The sequence below is a fragment of the Pithys albifrons genome, chromosome 6 (genome assembly GCF_047495875.1).
Source record: "Pithys albifrons albifrons isolate INPA30051 chromosome 6, PitAlb_v1, whole genome shotgun sequence".
Classification (NCBI taxonomy): Eukaryota; Metazoa; Chordata; class Aves; order Passeriformes; family Thamnophilidae; genus Pithys; species Pithys albifrons.
Genome location: NC_092463.1, coordinates 50,643,977 through 50,668,481, shown reverse-complemented (window position 1 = coordinate 50,668,481; position 24,505 = coordinate 50,643,977). Strand labels below are relative to the sequence as shown.

The 24,505-nt window shown below is 38.1% G+C and overlaps 1 protein-coding gene across 2 annotated transcripts; it reads right to left on the bottom strand.

Moving 5' to 3' along the window:
* Positions 1–252: 252 nt before the first annotated feature.
* TSG101 (tumor susceptibility 101) lies at positions 253–20,256 on the bottom strand. 2 transcript variants are annotated; one of them, XM_071558852.1, is made up of 10 exons: positions 20,116–20,256; positions 16,458–16,542; positions 14,521–14,586; positions 13,772–13,935; positions 12,312–12,438; positions 9,941–10,007; positions 8,308–8,402; positions 3,422–3,624; positions 1,738–1,977; positions 253–589 (listed from the first exon to the last, which is right to left on the bottom strand). In XM_071558852.1, the coding sequence occupies exons 1-10, from the start codon at positions 20,155–20,157 to the stop codon at positions 500–502; spliced, it is 1,179 nt and encodes a 392-aa protein (XP_071414953.1). In that variant the 5' UTR covers positions 20,158–20,256; the 3' UTR covers positions 253–499. The 2 variants fall into 2 exon arrangements, with proteins under 2 accessions (XP_071414953.1, XP_071414954.1); XM_071558853.1 differs by having other exon boundaries at positions 8,308–8,399.
* Positions 20,257–24,505: the final 4,249 nt, after the last annotated feature.

Sequence of the window (24,505 nt, the reverse complement as noted above, 5' to 3'; positions counted from 1 at the left end):
GGTAGAACAGGAAAGTCAGTATTGTATCTGTTACTGAGCTCATTTAAGAAAAGTGTCCTTGGATGGCAGCAGCTACTTGAAACAACAGGGCCTTGAAATTCTGATTGTTCAGTTTTCACTGGTTATACTAAATGTGGATTTGTCCTGTTTGGGACTACTGAAACATCTTCCCAATCCCAGAAGTGAAAGTATGGTTAAGCTGCCATTGCATAAGCCAGGCCTGGTTTTGTAAAGAAAGCCCATCATACACACTTATGTAGAGGAAGAAAATATGCAACAAGTTTTATTCAGCGTTAAGTCCACCAGCACAAAGATTACAGGAGATAGAAAGTGCATTAATAAAAGCTAGTCTTTACCAAAAAGAAAATATATTATTGATTCAAAATATCTTACACTTGAATGATGTAATAACTTATTCTGGGCACCTACTGATTAAGAGAAATATCAAGAAAATGGCTGCTTCATAAGGAAATCTACCTTCCCAGGTAAGTCTGAGAATTTAGTAGAGATCACTGAGTCCAGCTGTCTTCCTTGCTTTCTGCATTAGTGCTCTCAGCTGGAACTGCTTGCGAGACAGGAGACGTACATGCTGCAGAAAAAAAGAGCAAGAATACCTGGCTATTGAAAAAGAAAAGTTTTGATATAAACTTAATTATATTGCAATACAAATTTTCAAAGCCTAACAGATTCCATGATCCAAACAGGATCTTTTTCTGGAAACATTAAATGCATTATTCTGTTCAATGGCATTTTTTTGGCTTAAAATGACTGGCAGGTGGCTACCAAATGCAATTACTACAGTATGTTTTTTGTGATTTTAATTAGTAACTGCACATACATTCTTATCAAAGTAGTAGTATGTACTCCAAGGTGAAATCAGACTAATGCACTTCCCATGGGACAGAGAACAGTTCTTCTGACAGTACATAAATAGGAACTAGCAAGCCGTAGAAACAGGAAATATGTCTCTCTGTAGTACTAGCACTGTACACTGGCTGTTAGAAGCAAAGCCTAAGAGATAACTTGGGGGGAATCTCAATGGGTAGAGAAAGGACGGACTGGTCATTCTTGCTACCCAGTGGCCCCTGTACAGATTAATTTTCCAGATCCAATGGCAACATTCATTACTGACATACACATTTTGTGTTGTTTTATTCCATGTGAAAAGGTGTTTTTATTCTTTTCAAAATAACAATAGATCTATTGCATGTGCCATCACCATGCAGGCAAGTTCAAAATAAGGGAAAGTTTGTACATCAGACATTAAGAACTTCCAGCATTAAAGAGGGCAAAGAAAGGGAACAAACTGTCTAAGAAGGTCTCTGTCAGAGATGCAAAACTAGCTGGGTGTTTTTGGTTTTTTTTCCTGGGATTCTAAAACTTCACCAGCAGCCTCAACAGAGGGATCCATAGACTGCAAGTGAAAAGCTGTCTAAATATTCTAATCACCCTCAGAGTTAGTTTCTCCAGCTTTAGGATGCAAGCCCCACAGAAAGCTTATGTTGCCAGTTGCACCTGCCTAATGATAAAATACTTTATATCTACAATGCTTAGAAAATTGGTCTTTTATACAAATTCTGAAATTCCTTTTTAAAACTTGTGCTTCAACATGTAAATATTCATGTTCCTACACAATCATGTTCAGTGAAGAAATCACAAACATTAATAAGCTGAACAAAAGAGTTTAAAGTAAATGCATTTAAAATGCACATCTTAAAAACATGCCAAAAAATATACCTTTAAAAAGACATCCAGATCTATCACTCCACGTCTTAGTGCTTCCCCAAGGTAGAAGATGGTGTCTTCAATTGCATTTTCCTCTGCATATAAGTTCAGGATCTGCTTGTAAAGTGGTGCTGTAGGAATAATAACTTCATCTATGTCATTATTTTCCGACTGACTTTCCATTTTCTCTAAGGCAGAACTGAGCTCCTCATCCTTCTTTTTGAGAAGTTCAATGTTCTTGTCAACTTCAGCCTGAAAATAATTAAGATGTTTATTTACTTCTTAGGTCTCATGTCTTCTTCTGATACCACTGTCTAGATGAAAGGTTTTTAGACATATTAGTTGATTCTTTACTTCCTTGCTTATGTCTATTATGATTCTTACAAAAGAAAGAGCTATCAATGTATAGATTTCAGATTCTTTCCTTTTAAAAAAGTAACATCTGGTGTAGATAGTCAGTTCATTACCAATTTATAACTGTAGAGAAGGCATGCTAACAGTCTGTAAGTAATTTCAAGTTGCCACATAATGAAAGACAACCATTTAAATTAGCTAAAGATAATAAAAGCAAAGCCAAAGTAATTTTCTTTGGAATGTACCTTTTCAAGTAAGGTCTCATACCAGTTTGTTGAGCACTGATCAAACAAACACATAACTGTACTGCTGGGACATAAAAAATGCTGGCTTTACCCACTAATGGGGACTATATTTTAGCTGCATCTGTGTAAGATGTACCTCCTTTTGTTACTCTTGAATTTAACTCCTGATGTTCCTGATGTCCCAGTGGAACAGACCACACACCACTGTGCTTCTCCTCATATCACTCAAAACTATGCAGACTGTTAACCATATTGCACTCTTTCTGTTCCCACTGTCTCTTTTTCCAGACTGTAGTCCTAGTACACTTAGTCATGTTCTATACGGAAGCTGTCTGATACTGCTGGGTCATTCTCCTTGCCTTTGCATCAAACATCTGCAGTTCTATTATGTCCTTTCCTTCCAAGGCAGGAAAGACTAGAATTACACACTACGTTTAAAGTGGGCACATCACAGATTCATCTGGTGACATAACAGTATCCCCTGTTCTCCAGTCCTGATTAATAATTTCTAATTATTTTTAAACCATATCTGAACACTGAGCTCGTTTCAGAAACTGCTCATCAATCCCAAAATTTTACTCCCAAGCAGCAATGGAAGGAGCAGATGGACTAAGCAGAAGATGACTTAATAAAAACATTCAGGAATTTGTGAGCATACTGTGAGTAGGAGAGTCTTCTGGGAAAGGAAAAGTCGGCAGGTTATAAAAGGAGGCTGTGACCAAAATAAGTATCCTCTGTACTAAGACACTGACATGTTCTCCAGTGCTGCTGTTACATATTATTATCAAGAAACTGAGACACAAGTATGAAATAATCTCACACCACTAACAGCCTTCAGAGGAAAAATAGGCAAAAATGATACGGTTCCTCTCTTACTGAGCAGCGACATTTGTAAAATACATGCAGGACACTGCAAGTTTTGGTCACAATTTCTGATCTGCTTCAGTCTGAGCACATGCACCCCAACTGTGAAGGAGAAAAAACACAATGCACTGAAAATGTTGCTATTTCTATCGTGCTTAATAACTAATTAATTACATGCTTCTGTTCACTACTAGAAACACTCAGGTATGGAGCAGTGGTTCATCTCAGCTTACCACTTCTTGATCCAGGCGTGTTACCATCTCTTCCAGTTTCTGGTGCCCTTTCTTCAGGTCCTCTTCTGTCCGTTTCAAGGCGTTGAGTTCAGCTTGTGCACGATCCATTTCTTCTTTCATCCGCCATCTCAGTTTGTCACTTACTGCCGAAATAAGGGAAGCTCGAATGGTGTCCTCACTGATGGTTCCATCTCTGCTACCTCCTGCCCAAGAAAATTTCACAGGCATGAGATTAACTCTGTGCTGCAGTGGCTTCAGTATAAAGCCAGTTGGAATAAGAAGTGGCCAACTTGCTGTTACACTTCAGCAATGTGAGACAGTAAAATAAACTCCTTTTCCCAATAGTTTTCAGAAATAGTGAAGAAACCACAGTGAGATAGCATACATTCAAGTAAAACCAACTAAATTTAAGAGCATACATCCACTCATGCACTTTACTATTCCCATATTCACAATGTTTCTTTAATTTAAAAATGGGCTGGCCATTTCCCTGGAAGTATATAAATGTTATTAGTCTGAGTTCTTCTAAAGAAGAATAAGAGTTAATGGATACAATTAATGTAACAGCTGGATTGAGACAGTGACTTTGCCTATCTATAACTGCTTTAGTTTTCTGTTTGTTTAAGATTACCTGGTGTGGTAAGAACTTTAAACTAGGAAAGACAGAGGGAGAGACCACTCAGGCAGCTCAAATGGGGATATTTCCAGGAAGGGCATGCAGCCCCGAAAGTGATTATGGGGTATCCTCTTGCACCCTTCCTGGGAAACAGACATCCTTGAATACCTCAGTGAAGGACCTATACCCCAACACAGGCAGTGTGGGAAACAAACAGGAGGATTTGCAGATCTGTGTGCAGTTGCAAGGCTTTGGTCCCACTGTGATTGCAGAGACATGGTGGGATAGCTTGGATGATTGGAATGTTATCGGGAAGGGCTGTGTGCTTTTTAGGAAAGACAGGACAGGAAGGCAAGGTGGTGGAGTTACCCTTTATGTAGGAGAAAACATGGAATGTATGGAGCTCTGTATCTGGGAGGATGGTGACTTGAGGGTTTATGGATTAAGATTAAAGGGCAGACTAGGCAAAGGTTACACAGCTGAGGAGGAAGTAGATGAGGCCTTTCATGGACAGCAGCCTCACAGTCCCAGGCCTTGGTTCTCATGGGAAACTTTAACCACCCTGACACCTGCTGGAGGGACAAGAGAGAATCAGAGTCAGGAGGATCATGGAGAGCCTTGAGATAGTGATGGTGGAGCAGCCAACAAGGAAAGGTGTACTGCTGGACCTTATTTATCTAACGAGGATGGTCTAGTTGGAGAAGTGAAGGTTGGGGCAGTCTTGGCTACAGTAATCATGAGATCACAGAATTCAGTATCTTGCAATGAGCAAAATCACAGCGCTGGACTTCAGGAGAGCTAACTTTGACCTCAATTCAAAGACTGGTATTTTTAGAGTAAATCACACTAAGATAAATAGTGATGAATATGATGAATATATTTTTGAATGTGTTATTGACAGTACTCTAACTAAATTACTATTAGCTAGAAATCAGATTACAATAATTTCACTAGTTATTAAAAAAAAGGGTGGGCTTTTTAGTGACATTTCATCATTACAGTATTCTTGGGGTAGGTTGGATATCTTCCTGAGAATCAGCAACAATCCAAAACCATTTAAAAATCTTAACTCTGCTTTTAGAAACAAGTATCTGAAAGATTAAAAATTTTCTGTTAAGATATTAACATAATTTTAAAAAATTGTTATTTGTAGTGTCTTGGTATTGTTATACTAACAAATACAAACTGCTGTTGACAGGGCTGCACATCTCTGAATCCTTAAAACGTCCTGAGGATTTTTTGGACTTCTGCCAACAAAACGAGACTGCACAAATTTGTATCTTTTCCCTACTCTTTTCACTCTGCTCCTGTCCAAAAAGCCTACATCAGGTCAGACATGGAAAAATAAAGCTATGCAAATGGATGACAGGAACTACAGGAAAATGGACATTGTGCTTTCTAATCCACCAAAGCCTTCTAAAATTAAGAACGCATACAGATTTTGATCAGGACTTACATGAGCACTTCACTTAGAAGTTACACCAGAATATGTGTAATTTTTTTAAAAATTAAGCTAATTATTATTGAAAAAGAAAGAGACTGAACTATTAATCAAATGGTGCAAAGATAGCCTTAGGAAAGTATGAATGTCCCAACACCTGATCTGATTTACAGTTATAGCCTAAAAAATTCACCTTGTCAACAAGACAATTTGCAGTATTTTGTTAACTATTAGAACCAACAACAGAAGTTGTCAAAAAGCACCATACTCACAAACCCAGGAATCCACCACTGCTGCCTCTTATGAAAAGGAGAAACAACAGCACTTTCTATGCTGAGGACCAAGTCAGTGAAACTATCTGGGACAGGAGTTTAGGACTTCCTGTTTAAGGCAGACAATTGTTCCAAATCAAAAAAGCCTGATTTCCCTTCAGAAAACAGCATCAGCATGATTTCAGCTACTGTTTACTTTACATAATGAATTACTCTCTAACACAAAGACAGAATCAGCCAGAACCAACATCAACAGAACTGATGTTTACTTCCTTTTTCCCTGATACCCCTCACTCAGGGAGATTTTATACAAGGCTCACTTTAACAGTGTAGGACAGAAAAAATAAAATCACAATACACCTAACACAATGAAAGTTCACACAGAAATGCCAACAGATAGGAAAGAGGTCTTTGAACACATAAAGCATTATTTTATATAGCTCAATTAGATTTTATGTATCTTCTTAAAGAGCATGAACCCGTAGCATTTTATGCCACTTCCATAATTAGCCCAGCTTGGGAAAGATTTTATGGCACATGGTCTTTAAATCCACAGAGCACTGAAACCTTTACCCTTTACAAGGCAGAGTCTGGTTTCAGAAGTGACCTTACAGAATTATCAAACTAGTAACTGCATCAGAAAGGTAAGTAACGGCAGATGATTGAACAGAAAAAAAAAGGCCTATAGGACTAATTGAAAAACCAGCAATTACTGAAAACTTAAGCTACTTGGATGGAGCACTTCCATTCAAGTCAAACTAAGCTCACTATAGGAGACACCACCACCCAGACAAAACTCTGAAGTTGTAGCACCTGATGTGCTCCTAAATAAACTATTGCAATGAACCACAGACAAACAAAGTGTACAGGAAATAAACATTTTCAGTTGAAAGGAAAAAAACCCTGTATTGTCAAAAAACCCCAACAAAATACACACAACAAAACCCCTCACAGTATTGTAAATAAAATGGATGATTAAAGAGACATGTTTACCTTTCATATGGCACAAGACATAAACCACATATAACAGGTGTAAGACTTTTACTCAAATGAATCAGTCTAATGTTAATTTGCCACTATGAATTCTGGCATTACAACATGGTATCAGATGATCTAACTCAGCACTTGAAGAGCCTTCTATCTCTGGCAGATACTCCACCTCTGTTCGTCTTCAGTGGGGATGAAAACAAGGGAAAGAAACTAAACAGAACATACTTATATTTTAAATTAACTCTACTACATTAAAGCAAAACTGGATTTGCTTGGGAAAGAGTGCAGAAAGCCAGTGTTCCCTGGAAAGGTTACCAGCTCCCTACAGGAGAGCCAGTGGAGACCATTCATTCCCAAGGACCCAAGTGCAGCCCCCACAACACTGAGCACTGTTCGAGGCCCTTGTGTGGGACAGCAGCTTTCTTGCAGTGTGTGTGGCAGACACACATCACCTCAGAGGGGAGGGGACCACCGAAGCAGGCAAGAAATTTCAAGAAGACTGTTTTTAACTCAGAAGGCTGAAAGAACTTGGACATGATGGGATCAGGAATAAGAAGAATACAACATAAAGGCTACGTTTGTTTTCAAATTGTGTCATAACAGAACTCCTCAAATATTTTAATAAGAGAACAGTAGTGCCAAGCAGTGAACTTGCTTTGTACCTATCTGAAGGAAAATCTCAAAATACACTGGGCTCTGGAGAGAAGAGACATTCTGTGATTCTAACCCAGGCCATTCCACAAATGTGCAAGAGACTACAAGGGACTGATAATGTGAACATCACAAGAGATTCTACATCATCCCCATTTAACTGTGCCAAAAGTATCATCAACCAACTGGAAAGTTACTGCACCAACTTCCTACTTAACTGGATGATATTTATCACTGATTCCCAATCTCCTACACACACACTAAAAGTGAGGTGCAGAATGGAAACAAAGCCTGATTATTTTGTCAGCAAAGGGCTACAGAGCAGCAGACAGGGAAAAGACACAATATCCCAGAGCCTGCTGCTGAAGGGAAGAAAGGAGGACATGACAAGTAGGAACCAATAAGAAGCAACAGGGAAGAGGCTGGAGAAGAAACTCAGTAAAAAGGAATCGCATTCCAAATGCAGTGGAAACCTCTGCTTTAGACAGTTATTACTTTTGGAGTAAAGTAAGTATAAATAAAGAGCAAATGAAGTGAGTCCAGTAGATGTTTCAATGATGACAGAAGTATTTTTCTAAACCACAAACAGAGCAATGCAGACAATCAAAAGTCACCTACAGTTAAAGGTGAGAAAAAAACATGTAGTTATAGTTACATCCAGTGTTCCTCAAAATATTCATAGAGCACACACACAATGCATTGCACAAACCTAAGAATGTACTAAATTCCTGACTGAATAACATATAAGGAAAAAGACGTAAGATGTATTTCATTCTTCATTTGAATGACTTTCTGAATTAAAGATCAATACTTTGAAAGTTCAGAATAAGAACACATTCCTTTTCCATTTTATTTCTTTACCTATCAGTTATAGAGGGAAGCTTCACTTCAGAGAAATCCTTTCCAAAGTACTCACCAACAGTGGTCAGAGGAGGCGGAGAAGGGTAGTATTGAACACTAGTGGTTGCTGGAAATGGAACACCACCTGGATAAGGATAGCTTGGGAAGCTGCTTTGACAAAGAAAGATATGTCAGTATGACATCACCATCATCATGGCCAGGCTTCCTGAATGAAGATTTGGGAAGGGCTCTCCCCACGTGGGTGTGTCCTTCCAGTCTGTGCAGTGGATTTATTAGGTGAGGCACAGCGTGTGTGAAACTGGCCCCACCCTTTAACTCCTCAGGTTCATCTGCCACGGCTGAGCGAGCTTGGACTATGACAGTGAAGTCCTCGGGACTAGAACCTACAGCCCCCGGTATTCCCAGGAGGTCTCCCATCCAAGTACTGACCAGGGCTGACCCTGCTGAGCTTCCGAGATCTGACGGAATCACATGTCAGGGTGGCATTTAACTGTCAGGAAAACATCATCCACATATATTATGTCACCATGCTAAACGCTTGTTTATAAAATAAAATGTTTAAATTGTAGACCAAGTTGTACTTTTTCTCTTTTTCCGTCCCCACCAACATCTTTCACAATTTATATTTCTGATATGATTTGATGCCATTTTTTCAGAAACTTTATCTGGTTATTGGAGTTACATTAGAACAAATTAGAAATGCAGTTTCCTAATCTTGCTAAATGAAACCCCAGAAGTATTCACAAGAAATTATTCTAGCTACAAACTCACAAACAGCAATCTGAATTTAAGAATTTTTAATATAAGAATAGTTAACATGATGAATGCTGAACTGCCGTCCTTACAGGGGTTTAAAATTTTTATTAAGAAAAAAAGCCAAAACGGAAACAACAACAACAACAAACCAAAAAAACCCCAAAAACCAACCCAACCAACCAACCAAAAAGTAATATTAATATACGACAGTAACTCCTTATATACTCCTAATACAAAATCAGGACATAAGGACATTAATAATAAAAACAATTAAATATGATGTACAAAAACGTAGGCACACACTAGGAGGCAGTAAACAACATCTCACTATTTACTAGGAACCGCAGGTCTTCTGGAAAAGCTTTATTCCAATCTATTATATAATACACTTAGAGAAAAAAGTCTTGGTTTATTTTAATAAAAAGCTTTTAAACTAATTTTGTGTCCTTCCAATTCTCTTAGAGTGCCCTGAATTCAGTCCATATTTATGCTGGAGTCAAAGTTTGTATTAACTTAGCAATGTTTTGGTCCAATTTTGAGATGCTAATTACCCAAAACAAGATTGGCATTTTTAATAAAATCCCCCAATTTGTAGAGGCTCAGTTCTTTCTATGTCATGTAAACATATCAACCTTATACAAACTGATGTGATATACTAGTGAAGCAAGATCACACTTGGGAATTATGTAATAATTTTCAAAATATATTTATCACCCAAGTATACTGTGTTTGAAATAACACTTAGAAAACTAAACTTTTCTCCAGCTTTATTTTGGCTATTGATGAGAATTCAGCCTTCATTTTAAAAAACTTCACTACCACGAAAAATTATACAACAAATATGTCGTAAGAAAACATAACTCAGACTAGATACTATTTAGTGAAACTCTCTATCACATAAATGTTTGGTGTTGGTTTAAAGGGGCTCTTACCTCGGGTTTGGAGTGTTTGATGGTGGATAGGGAGATATTCCACCGGGAATTCCCGGCACATAGGAAGCTAAATAAAACAAGGATTTTGTATATTTTAACATTTCAGAAGTTTAATACATATCATGATATATTAAGCTGCAGGATATATTAAGCACAGGAACGTGTCCAGGTGGGTTTTGAACATCTCCAGAGAGAGAGAATCCATGACATCTCTGAACAGCCTGTTCCAATGCTCTGCCACCCTCAATGTAAACTAGTTCTTCCTCATATATAAATATAACCTTATGGCTATATTGATTTTTTTCTTAATCATTACTTTAAACTAACCACTGCATGCAAAAAATGGATGTAAATGTAAAAATGCGCAACAAGTTGGTGTAACAAGTAAAATGCGGATACATAAAAAAAGAATGTCCAGATAATGAACTTAAAAAAAGGGGATGGTGTTAAAACTGACACATCTGAGGAACTTTATAATATAATAGCTGAAAAAAGAAAACAACCTTTCTAATGCAGCCAGTGTTTGTTACTCACTAAATAGTAAGTGCATAATTTTAGTATCTTCAGAGTATCTCGACTTCGCAACAGCTGATTAATTGTTTAACAATTCAACCATGTTCTTATGCAGTAATTTCTGCTATTTAGAAGTTATACTTTAAAAATTTGTTATCAGCACATATAAATGTCTAAGGCTTCCACAGTCTTTGCAATTTTAAATTTCTACTTGAAAAGCTGACATAAATTATGTTTTGGACATATTTATTCCATATTTCTAGCAATTTTAGCAATATTACATCAAATAGCTTTTTTTTTGTAAGAGCCAACCTATTTTCACCCTTGAGTGCTTTCATATGATCAAAATTTTTGTAAAAGGCCTTAATTTCTTCCTAAACAATGTATGTAGAACTTGAAAAAACACAAATCTAAATGTCTGTAAAATAAGGAAAGTCAGATTACACTAGTAAAACTATTAACAACTTTAACAATTTTAAAACCCTGGATCATTTCTACTAAAATTACTTCAGCAATGAAGTTATTCGTAGTACTTGAGCTCAATTCAATTCAAAATAGTAATTCAAAGTACTTCAGCTTTGAGTGACTACAAGAGTAATCAAGTGTGTTTCGTTTGATGGTCTGTCCTTAAGGCACAAGTCACAGTCTCTACTACAACTACACTGACACCCACTGTTCTGGAAAATCAGGACAATACAACCACCTAGTGATCTTACAGGCAGGCTGGTGCAGGACAAGCAAAAAAGCTCCAAACACTTGCCTTTATCCAACTATTCCTAATGGTCCCATTTATGTTTGCTACCCCTTTTCTCATGGGTTAGGAGGCTAAGACCTTGTAAAAAATGGTTTCTGCTGGAAATAGCAATAAGTAGCACTTCAGCATTCAGATACAACACGGTGATCAAGTAAAAGCCATATTTCAATAGAAAAAGTATAGAGTCTTAAAAGTATGCAAAAATAAATAGCCCTACATAAAGCTACTCTACCATTAAACTAATGTAGAACTGTTACAATATCATTAAAGAATCTCCAGCTAATCTGCTCCCTCTCCCATCCTGCCCCATCTTTAGCTTGAGCAGGTCTGCTCTACCCAACACAGTCTCCTCTTCCAAGAATTTCTAGGGTTTTCTGTTCCCCCCTTCCCCTTTTTGCACCACTCACCTATCCCAAGCTTTCAAAATAAGATGCCTTCAGGAATTTAAATAAATACAGGATTTAAAAAGTCTTGAGAATTTTTGCAAGGAAATAAGAACGGGTAGCAAGTCAGAGCACCAAATCAACAGAGAAGAATAAAAACAAATCACAAGGCAGGGTGTTTTTTATATTCAGCCAACATTTTTTAAAGAACAAAAATAAACCCCACAAACCAGGAGCATGGACATAGGAAACACATTCAATAAGCATGCTTTAGCTTATGAAATCAATGGTTGCAGCAAACATAACAGATGGACTTGTATTATCAGAATAAATAAAATTAAAATACAGTTATCTGAATAATCTCTTTTAAAGTCTATTTTGGAACATTGACAGGATTCTGCTTGTTTAGAGAAGCTTGGGGGCTGTTTGTGTGTGTGTTCTGGTTTTGGTTATTTTGTTTTCATACAAACTTGATTTTTCCCTTCCAAAAGCCAAAAAAACACACACATTCTTAGACTCACAGAATCTTTCAGGTTTGGAAAAGACCTTTAAAATCACTGAGTCCAACATGGGCAAGTACAGCACAGATGAATTCATTAGCCAGCAATACAGACAGTCATTCTACTGTCAAATGCAGAATTTGTTGAAAAAATATGCAGGGCAACAGTCACTGTGGAATATTAATGATTATTTGCAGAAATTAGTAGTCATGAGCACTTACTGGTGGGTGGGCCTGTTGCCTGGTATGGTGGGTAGCTCGAAGAAGCAGTGGGCCGAGAAAAGACAGGAGGTTCCTCTCCAAACACCACAATCATGACCTGAATCAGCTCTAGCAAGTCTGACTGGGGCTGTGAGGGAAAGCAAATCACAAGGTGTTAATTTTTCCAAAAGAATTTAACTGACTAGAGCAACAACAGGACACCATCAGCTCTCAAAAGCATTCATTTTATGTGTGGGTTTAAATTCTTTTAAAAAATATTTATGTGCCTATTTATCCTCCTTTCTGGACTTTTTTACAGTTACCAACTAAACCCAGCCAGACGGTATTTGAAATAGTGTAGCCAAATACAGCTGCAGCCACCTTTACACCCAGAATCCACCGGGTAATAGCACAGTTCCTTGTCAATTGCAGGACAATAAGTGACTGAAGGTGACTGTCCAATGATGGATTATAAAAATATTTTAAAAATTTAAATCCACTCTCCAACATAAAAAAGTACAGATCACTAAGTTCTCAGACAATTCAATTTCATATACCATGGCTTATTCTCGGGTTCAGAATGTCTCAATGGAAAAAACATTCTGACCACTAAGGAGTGGCACAAACTTTAAATATAGCTAAACTAGGCTTCTCTGTTTGTGACTACACTTAATATAGGCATGATTTCATTTTGCCAAAATAAGAACAAGCATCACGAGTGCAGTAATATCCCATTTTCCAATTTTCTCAGCTCTATAATCCACTTACTTATATTTTTACCAACTTCTCAAACTGAAAGAATTCTGTACCACTGGTACCCTTGGATGATCTTCTTGCATGTGCAAGACTTGCATCCCAATCTGGGCAGCCTTTTTCCACTATCACCACTAAGTGCTGACCCAGCTCCCATCCTTAATAAATTTATCCTGTTAACCATTTTTACAGAACTATGCATCCTGTACCATTCTTCTAACTTTGACAGCACAGGTTATCTTCTTTACAAGTCCACGTTTTGGTTACAACTTCTGTGAGGCCTGCACTACGCCATGTCTCTATTCACTGGAAAAGCAAATATATCCATATACTGGAAGCTTGAGAAATGACTACATAAAGTCCAAATGCTTGTGCAAGCCCATTTCAGTCACAGAGATTAAAATCAGCACAAAAATGTTTTAACAGAATTTATAATTTCCCTGTGTAAATATTCATATCTCACATGTCTCACAACGGTATCCTGCCACAGGAGGACACCTTATGCTGCACTGTTTAAACCCACAAACTGCAACTAAAGATGCAACTACATTAAATTAACTAGGATACAGAATGCAACATCCTGAACTTTAAGATATTACAAGTAATAAGCAGCTGTTTTCATTTAAAAACAGTTTAAGATCTCAAAAAAAAAGGATTATGTTTTTTGTTTAAAATTACACAACTACCAGAACCAAGCAATTTGAGAACTTCCAGTTCCCTATACTTACATATTTCCACTCATGCAGATAAGGAAGGTATATCTTTCCATTTGCATCAACGTGCTTCCCAGTTTTTATTGTCATAGAGCTAGTGGGTTTAACAAAACAAATTGGGGGGTTGAAAGGGTAGGTGTCCAGCAGCCACAGGCAAATGGGGATATTGTATGTGTTACCTAGAAAAGATATTTTGAAAGATTTTAAAAGTTATTCCAACTCTCAACTGTCTTCTTGTATCCAGATTCATAAAAAACTCCTAAGTCCTGTAAACTCAACCACACTGTTAGAAGCTGAAGTCAAACCCTACTAATAACTTGCAATAAATAGCTGACACTATGGCCACCAACTCAATATTTTCAGAACAAGTTAACTTTGATATAAAACTATCATTTACCACTAATACATTATCTCATTTGTTCAATGCAACATTACTAGATCCTAATCTGAATTATTGTTAGCTGCAGCAATAAATAGTTCGCATTACAGATCATTCAATTGACAAGCTTGAAAAATGTGCAGTACTGAAAGAAAAAAGATGTTACAGAACTGTACAAGACTGAAGAAGCAATGCTCAACATTCAAATTTTATCCTGGAGCAAAAACAGGAAACAATTTCTTTAAAATATTTTACTTTGGACAAGTAAAGGATTTCAAGAAAATAGTGATCACCAAAATAGTGAAGTTGAACCTGGACAAATCTAAATAATTTTTCATGTAATTTGGGAAAATAGGGGGAATGAATAATTATAATAAATGGATACCTCTGTAAGGCACAGGAATGGTTCCACTGAGGCTCATCAACTCCCTAGACGAACCATCGTTAAAAACTGAAAAGGGAACAAACAAACAGTATTTTTAAAACAAACATATTTACTACATTAATTTCTACTCAGGTTACACCTAATATATTTATTGGCATAAGTTTTCAAAGTTACATGCATATAAATATAAAATCAGCTTGAAAGGTTCTCCTTTTACACATTTATGGACTAGCAAATCACTGTCTACAGTCAGGTAGCTGCTTCTGAATAACACATTTCTCAGAAATGAATCACCAATTATTGTCAAACTACCTTCACTGCAAATAAAAGCATTTCCTCATTCAGAGAGCAAGTAAAACATGTTGGAACCTTACAAACTGCAAATCATGCAAATTGCTGCAAAGATAATCTGAACTCAAACTTCCCGTTTAAAAAACAGCTGTCACCTGAGGATTATAAAGTATTTCTTATGCTATAAACAGATCAGTAAGAGTACTGAAAATTACTGGGCCACAGGCATTTATTATAGAGTCAGTACAGGTAATTTAACTAAACAATAACACACTGAAGAGGAAGAAATAAGTAGCACTTGACTTACCGCCAAATCTTAGTTCACAAACTGCACAAGAACCCTGACCTACATTTACTGAGTCACTGTATTTAGTCTTCTCATACTTTTAATCCAATACATTATTTTGGCTGAATAAATCAGCTTCTGCGGAGAAACTTTTTGTCTTACTAATTTCCCCTCGAAGTTTCTAGTCACACTTTAAACATAGCTCACTGAGTACAATTGTTGTGGTGCTAAAGTCCTGCAAAGGCTGGTAGATTGAGCTGAGACTTAAAAGAGGGTATATATTTCATTATTAATATGAACCTGAAAGCTGTCTCAACAGCAATGTAAACACTTTCTTGTTTTTGATGTCACTGCTACAAATAATATGGATTATCTGCAAGTGATTCTGTGCTTACCATCTCTCAGGCAGCTTAGAAAGCATTAGGTAACACAAATGGCTACAGCTCAAAGCTATTTGGAATTCTGATCACCACCCTTAGGCAAGCTTGTGCGGCTATTCCAGCCACAGTCCTTTTACTCCTTTTGTTTCTCCAGTCACTGCACGAACTTCCACTTCTGTGACAGCTGCGGGCTTGTAGCTGTTCAAGTTAAAATTTATATTTTACCTGTCCATGTCCCTTCTTAGTATTTCTCAGTCCAGATTTACAATTTAAAAAGCAGAAGATTTTAAAATCTCTGATAATGTATTTGTGATATAAATTAACTCACAGAGGAATCCCACAGGTGACAGTTAAAAAGGGCGATCATAAGGGGTTGACCTCAGCAGCTACACTGGCTCACTTTTGCTGTGAAACCACGCCCTTAATGGAGCTAATCCTAGACACCATCTTCATTTAACACACTTAAATTTAAATTTACTTGAGCCCTTAAAATAGCTAACAAACAGTGGCTGTCATCAGTAACTTACTTTACAAAACCCTTGTGACAATTTTCTATATACTTGACTATGTTTTCTGCATACTCCTAAGGACTGACACAATTATTTTTAATGAAGCATTTGCTCACTGATTTACAGTACTTTCTAAACAGATTTCTAAAATTATGTTTATATGGCAGCACAGCTGAATTTGTAAGATATCAGCAATCTCAGGACACAAACAGATATGACCTCACTGAGCGATTAAAAGCTAAGCTGTGAAAAATGCATCACTTTTTGGCACATTGCATAGACTAAGTAATATATAAGGGTTATTTTAGAAAATAACTGTGTTTCTAAAGAGGTATTGATGTCAAAGACCAAGAAGAGAATCTCAAATTACGTCTTCTGGTTTTAATCTCCTTCCCCCCCAAAAAAACCCTGCCAAATATATCTAAACCATAAAAAATTCAGTAACAAATATTTTCTCATGCACACACTAACCATATGAATCCATGACAGGTTTGAGGTCCTTGTACTGAGTAATAACACTGGTTGTCTCCTGTATAGTTAGGTCTCTATACTTATACTGAAAAACAAAAGAGAAAGAAATTACTTCAGACAATAAATTTTCAGTGTAATTTAATTTAATTTTATTTTACCCAATAGACTGCATCTATGAGAGCTTACACTGATACATATAGACATCCTTCTCCACTCCTAGTTTGGAATAGATAAGAATTTATTTGCCCATTAACTGAACGCTATTATTGCCATTGTCATTATTAACTTGTCACTGTCATTATTGTTGCTGTCATTATTAACTGAACACTGCCTATATAACTTCTCATTATTAACTGAACACTGCCTGTATAACTTACCAAACTTTAACAAAGTGTTAAGATGGTTTTAGTCTTAAATAACAGTCCATGCATCCAGTGATATGGGAAAAGCTACTGCATTTTCTTTCATGTCCTACAATAAGCATGATCTGAGAGATATGTGCGTATCTTGAGAAAAAAGAAAAATAAGGCATCTCCAAACAAATACAGTGATGTTTTGAACATTCCTGATAAACAGCTATCTAGGATCTGAACCTCACAGGTATCTTTCATAGCACTTTTCAAAGCAACATAGCAATTATTCACCATTGGTTAGTATTTTCATGTATTTTATTGGCTAGAAAACAGATAAATTAAAGCACAATATTATCAGTAATAATACTGGTTTCACCCCCTTCCTTTATAGGAGCAGGGAGTAGCTCACAGCACAGACGACCTGTAAACCACAGATACACCCACAGATACACCACCACAGAATGTACCATTTTCAGAACAGACAGCAAAGGAGAAGTCCCTGGGCAACAGGGAGCTGGTCCACCACATGGTGCAGCTCTTTAGCCTTATGGCTATTCCTCCTGATAAATACTATTAAGAAAATAAGCCAGCAATGTGGTGGTCCCTTGACAATGTTTTTATTGCAATATAATTTTAAAATTGCAATCTTCACGTCTTAAAGAACACAGACATCCCCTTGGGAAGACAAAGGGGCTGGCACAACGAAATGTCTCACATCCAAAGCTCTCAAATGTCAACAACATCTGAACAAATTAATTCAGACATTATCCAAGATAATCTATAGTGCCACAGCTAAAGGTCACTTTGGCTTTGACAAACATTCATGAGTTGTGAAGCTTAGAAATTATCTCTTCTTCCTATTATATTCAGAGATCGACAAGGATGCTCCTCCTGGGCATGACAACTCGTATTTACTGAACAAAGATGAACACATCACACCATTTCCCATAATGCCACCTCGAGCCCACAAAAAGCACCAGCACGTTGAGCAATGTTGCAATTTATCTGCCCAAAAAAATGACCAGGGGCAAAACAGCCACACAGTCTGCCTGCAAAACACTGGTCTGTGGGAGAGAAAGCAATCCCTGCAGCACAGATGCCGGTGTGTGCAGGGAGGCACCAGCATGCAGGTCAATCAGGCCCTTGGTGTTGCTTTGATGGGAGGGCTGCAGCAGGGCACCTCAGCCTCCTTTGGAAAGTGGGTGCAGGATTGGGAGCGTGCAGGAGGGCCTTGACAGGGCAGAGACAACTCTGCTAGCATTTGAGTTCATCGCTCCCTCCTTCCCCAACAGCTGGCAGAAGTGAGAACAGGCATTGCTGGAAAATGGAGACAGGTCTGTGAAATCTCATGTTTGTCAGCCAGAGACTGGCAGGACATACCCACAGCACTGAATGTGTCACCACAGTACAAATGAGAGCTTGTCAACAGGTACTTTTAAAAGAAAGGTCTTTTCATAGGAACAAACCTTATGGTGCAAGACATAGCTGCAAAAAGATTGGCATAATCACTATTAAAAAGAGAACTGGGTTACACTGACAGAAGCTCATAACAAGCACAAGGCTAATGGAATCATACAGTGGTTTGGACTGTAAGGGACTTTAAAGGTCATCTCATTCCAATGCCCCTGCTGTGGGCAGGGACACCTTCCACTAGGTCAGGTTGCTCACAGCTCCATGCAACCTGGCCTTGAACACTTCCAGGGATGGGGCATCTACAACTTCTCTGGGCAACCTGTTCCAGTGCCTCACCACTCACTCACAGTAAAGAAGAATGCAGTCAGGTCTTCACTTCTGGCACAAGAATCTCAAGTTAGTTGAGTCAAGGAATCAATAAAACAACACATGCCTGCTCAGCAGGCACTCTAGGAGTCTGGTACACCATGACTGATAAACCTCAAATTTATCTGCCTGGGGTACTTTCAGAAATTAGGCTGAACACCTGAACATTAAATATTTTCATATGTCTGTTAAAACTAAGAAAAATAGTATTGTTGCAAACAGTTTTCACACAGATTATGATAATTACTCAGTATAGAGACATTTGTAAGATTTCAGCTACTGCTACCAGCAAAATTAAGTGCTACATCAGTTATTAATTTCTGTACTTAGATCCATTTCCAAGAAACGTAAAAATCCTCTTGCAAAATGTAAGGTCCTAGTCATTCCTACAAAGGTAACTAAAACTGATTAATTTGAACTCCAGCATTCTAGGCATTTTTTTCCTAGTCCATTCTCAATAGTAAATGCATCCCCATTGTTTTATGTACCAGAAAACAGATCACAGAAGGATGATGCTTTTCAAGATCAGACAGGAGGTAAATACCTGAAGTTAAATTAAATGCTTACACTCACCAAAAACTAGGGGTCTTTTGTTACTAAGTCCTTTGTTATCTCACACACTAAACTATTAAATATGGAAAATACCATTGAACTCTCCTCTGTAGAACAGAAAGCATAATTATTTCAGAAAAATAAATATAAGCTAGTGAAACAGCATCTTCACTGTTTATCAGCTTTAGAACACACTGCACTTTGAACTGATCTATAGAAAGTTAGATGGGAGCATAAAATGGGCAAGTGTAGGGGAATGAGGCCATTGGTCTACCTCAAATTCTGTTTCTTCCATGGCATAGCAACAATTTAGGAAAGACAGGTGCATACAAACACATACATGATCTCATTTGCTGACACTGACTAAGCATTCATCACTCGTTTTCAAGCTGATGAAAAAATCTGCTTATGAGTCCATGCAGGTGAAACTCCTTTCAATAATGTTTCTTCGGTTTTGATCAGATTCCAAACTATTGTATTTAATTTTAGACGGTGCAAATAAAATCACTAAACGTTGCTAAAAAATCTCCCCAAACAAACCTGTAATGCCCTCCAAGTGTTCAGTCTTAGTTTGTTATCATTTCAAGCTGCTGGACAAAGACATTTTTCACCTGAAGAGCGGTACATAAGGCTCTGTACGATTCACGATGTGATTAAGCATTTGCCTTTCAAGAGATTCTCTTGTTTCCTTAAACAAGGGCGCTAACAAAACCCACCCATCCCAGCGAATGATGCTGACCCTGCCTCCCCCTCCACGGGCGAGCACAAGGGAGGCTGCACAGCCCACCAGCCCGCACGGGGCTCCGACCCGGGCCGGCGCCTGGCCGAGTCCCAGCCCAGCACTGCAGTCTGGCAGGGCTATTCCGGCACCGGAGCGCCATTCCTGCCTTAAAACCCCATCCACAGTCCCTCGGTGCCTGGGCCCCGCTCCCCCCGCCCAGCCCCTCGCCCAGCCTGCCCGGCCGCGGCAGCACCTTGGTCAGCATCTTCTTGAGCTGGCTCTCGGACACCGCCATGGCGGCCGCCGCTCTGCGCCGCTCCCGGTGCCGCTCCCGGTGCCGCTCCCGGCGCCGCCGCCCGACCCTACATAAACACAGGAAGCGGCCGCGCGCCCGCTTCCGGCCGCGGCGCGGCTTCCGCGCGTCACGGGGCGGGCCCGGCGCGGCCTCCGGGGCAGGCCCGGCGCGGCCTCCGGGGCAGCGGTACCCACAGAGGGCGCAAGCACCGCTGGCAGCGCGGCTTGTTGTCAAAGAGCCTCTCTGGGAGTTCATTTCCCCCGATAAAGCAACGTGCCATTTCCCCCCGCGCGACGGAGCTGCGGTCCCTTGGTTACTGAGCAAAGAACACGACACAAAATCAGGAGCATCAGTCTCCAAAACATACCTGTAAGAGTTGGCAGGTTTTTAAGATTAAAATTATTTTTAAAACCCCAAACTAAATGAACAACACCTTCACTATTTGCATGAAAATAAATTCTTAGCAAAGGAGAAACACCACCTAGAAGAACAATGTAAAAACCTTGATTTCATAGTGTTTTTTAAAAAAGGGGAAAACCTCCACACCCAAAAGTGTAGCCATTGCTTTTGCTGCTTTTTAAAAATAGAGCAGCAAATTTGGTTACTTCCAGCCATCACTACTTTTGTCCCATCACTGACCACCGCAATGAAGGAAATTAGATTAATCCATCAAAAAGGAAAGCAAAGAGGGGTGTAGCCTCTGTTTCTGGAGGGTGTGTTTTGTAGTATGGCAGTGGCAAAAAACATAACAAATACAGCATCATTACAGCAGGTAGCAAAACTTAAGACACACTAAATCTTAGTGGTTGGAGAGAAACTTAACTTGTGGCAGAGTATTAATATAAAGGAAATGAAAGAATGTCACTTTCCTTGTCTTTAAATAGGATTTATTAAATATAAAATTGTGAAATTTCTTAAGGAAAACAGAAAATAAAGTCTCTTGGGGTAGACAGAGCAAAATGCAGTGTGAGGTATTTCCCGTCCTGGAGTTCCACTGAGAGGATGAAATGAGGCAGGAGAATGCTTTCAATTCCTTTGACCTGCACATTATTTTCAGTTTATATGACAGACATGGTCCACTTCAAGATTCAGTAGCAGGGGCTCAATGGCAAAGCAAGTGGCATTTCCCATAAATTGTTGTAGAACTTATTCCAGCTGCTACTCTATTTTCTGTTGCAAACAAAATTGATTTTATCGAGGGTGTACATGTACAGTACATAAATTTTCATTTGTCATAATTACATGAAATGGTTATAGCAATTAGACAACATACAGAAAACAGGAAAGTACATCAATAACAGTTGATTTGTTTAATATAATCAAAATCTGTATTCTTTTGACAAGCCAAAAATTTTGCATAAATTTAAGTTTAATCATAGCTATTTAAACAGTCATTGTCTTGTGAGCCACACTGAAAATATCAGAAACAGGGTTTTTTATGCACAGAATGAAAAGGCCTGTTGATTTGCAGCTTATTAAATAAGTATCATTCACTGTTTATTAGCAGAATTTATACAAATATGCCCCTAAATAAAAGAGGAACTGTTTGCAACAGGGACTATTTTTTGTACTAAAGAGCTCAAAACAAGCTTCAGGTGCTATAATATTACACAAAATGAAAGAAACCAAATATCACTGTGTAAGATATAAGGGCATACTGAATGTGCATCTTTTCCACACTGAGCTCAATGTTCTGTAAATTTGAATTTTATATCTGTATAAAAAAAGTTCATTACGTTTTAGGTTTGCAAAATGAGAATTTACTTTAGTCAATTCAGAAGAAAAGGAAGCTGGTGTATGGGAAACCAAACTGGGAAACACAGATTTAAAGACTTGGGAAAGTTCTAAGTAGAAAAATCTTTTGATCTTTGAAGTTTTGTTGGTCTGTCAACATCATTCATAAATTTGGCTGCCTTTTCTAAAATAGCTGGCTAAGCCATAAAAATAAATAATACAGGTTCTGTCAAAAGGTTACTTTAATCATGGATACTGAACCAACACTAATATGAGAATGGAAAGCTTTGTTAGGAATATATTTATAATCTCACAGTTTTCCTTTTCACAGCAGCCAAAGTATTTGTTACTGGGAAGGGTATTCAACAGACCACTCTGCCTTGGAGAGGCCATAACCAAACCAGGCAAAAGATGTGTTGATTCACGTCTGCTTTCTGGCTGTCCCAGAGGAGCAGGTTTAGATTTATGCTCTGCAGCCATCTGAGGCTGCAGTGAAAAAAACCCAGATAGTGTTTTCCTTCAAAGACTAGTAAGAAATGAAACTTTTCTCCAAGCAAATTTGAAGGCTCATTCTGTCCTCACCATTTACTGACCCTTCCTTTCAAAGCTCTTTGTATTTGCACTCCATTCTTGCATTGTCTAAACATATCCCAGTGAAGCAGGACTGGTTCACAGGAGCTAAAAGTAATGTCTTATTTGCATTATTTTTTTGCATGACAAAGTCTTGATCAGCAGACGTTTAAAATGATCACATGGCTCCTTGAATTCACCTAGCAAAAAAAAAAAAAAAGACTATCAGTGATGGAAACTAACTTATTTTTCCAGTACCCTTAGAAATTTAGTCTTGTAAAATACACTGGATTCAACACCTATTTAGTCTCTTTTCACTGATAATCAAATAGGCATGCAAACTACCTTCCTAAAATTATGCCTTATTGCAAATGTTTTAATGTTTATACAAGACTTGACTGTACAAGTTAAAATAACTAAGTACTCAGGTATTCCTCTTGTGTTTGCATTGCTTCCCTAATGTTTCTGACAAATAGAACCTTTCTTAAACCAATGCTTATTTCTTTCAAATACTGGTAGACAGCTGTCATGTACCCACTTGAGTTTCTGCATAGTTAATCTCCTGTGTATGTATATTATTCTTCTAAACATTCTTCAAAAGTCAAATAACAGCAGTTCCCTTTTCTGCTGTGTTTGGCAGTGTTTTCTTGTGCCTGAGACTGAATGTAGTGTTCTCTGTCTAAGCAGAGTCAGAGGCTGAGAGAGGTATCGCTGTCATGGAGAGACAGGAGCTGAAGGAGGGATGCTTCCTCCCAGCTCTTTGAGAAGGGATAGCTCACATAGGAAAACAGAGGAGACTAACAAGACTGGTATGATTTTGTCTTCACTCACCAGAGGGAATTAGCACTTCAACCCTAGAATAGACAATTATGGACCCTTTTGTGGAACTGGTCAGTACATTAAGCTATGATATTCTCAGAAGAGGCTAATGACAATAGTTCTGCTCCTTTCCTTAGTCCTAGCAGTGAGAGCATTCAGCAGGCCTTCCTGCAACAGCCTGAATTTCACATCCCCCATTATAGTCCCCTGAAGACAATGTATAGGCAGTAGCTCTGTTCCTATATCCTTATGGAATCTAATGCTTGGAGTTACATGCAACTAGAGCATGAGTATGTAAATCTTGTAAGAATAGATCTTAATTTTCTGGAAGGAAAAAGTAGACATTCTTTAATTACTTTTGCTTGCTTTTCTTCACTTTAAATTTTCTACAAATGGTGAATTGCATATATGTGAATGTTATCCTTAGAAAATCATTGTTTGAATCATAGAAGCAGGGTTATGGCTGTTTTTTAAATATTCTCTCTTTAGGATGGAGAAAAATGTTACTCTGACTCAAAACTTGTCAATTTTATTGTGTTTCACATTTATCTAAAAGAGAAATTCTTGTTACACTGTAGGTTCAGGTACAAGAACTGAAAACCTGTGACTGCAATTTGTGAGGTAGAAGTAGAATTTAAAACTCTGAAAACAGAAGGAAAAGACAGACAGAGGAGTCTCAAGATGAGGCAAAATAATTGCTAAAAATTGATAGGTAAGTCTAACAGAAAATCAAAAAAATAATCTCATTCAAATGTGCCTAAGTGTATCGGTGGGTTTTGGTTGTTTTACTACTAAGAATAATAATTGTATAAATAGGTACCTTAATGACTGAATTAATATGGGGAGAATTAATGCCAGGTAGATTGAATATTGTGTACAAACATGTTTTCTTATCTGACACATGAAGTACAAGCTTTCCAAAACAGCAAATGTCCTTTAAACATGTCTGTTCAGCATCTGACTGGTGGCTCACTGGACTGGGCTTACCTGAATTAAGTAAATAATAACAGCAAACAGAAAACAAGGTGCAAAAAAAGTTTGCTAAGGTAGAATGAAACTGAAGTAGCACAGAGTGTTGTGATGACCATGATGAGTGAAGGGATTGTTACCATTACAAAAGCAACACATAGCAGAACTGTACTCATCAATGTGCCAGAAGCTATCATCACATAATAACTTTGCAGCACAACCCAGCCTGTGCTAAGCCTGTTGGGTTCTCTCAGAG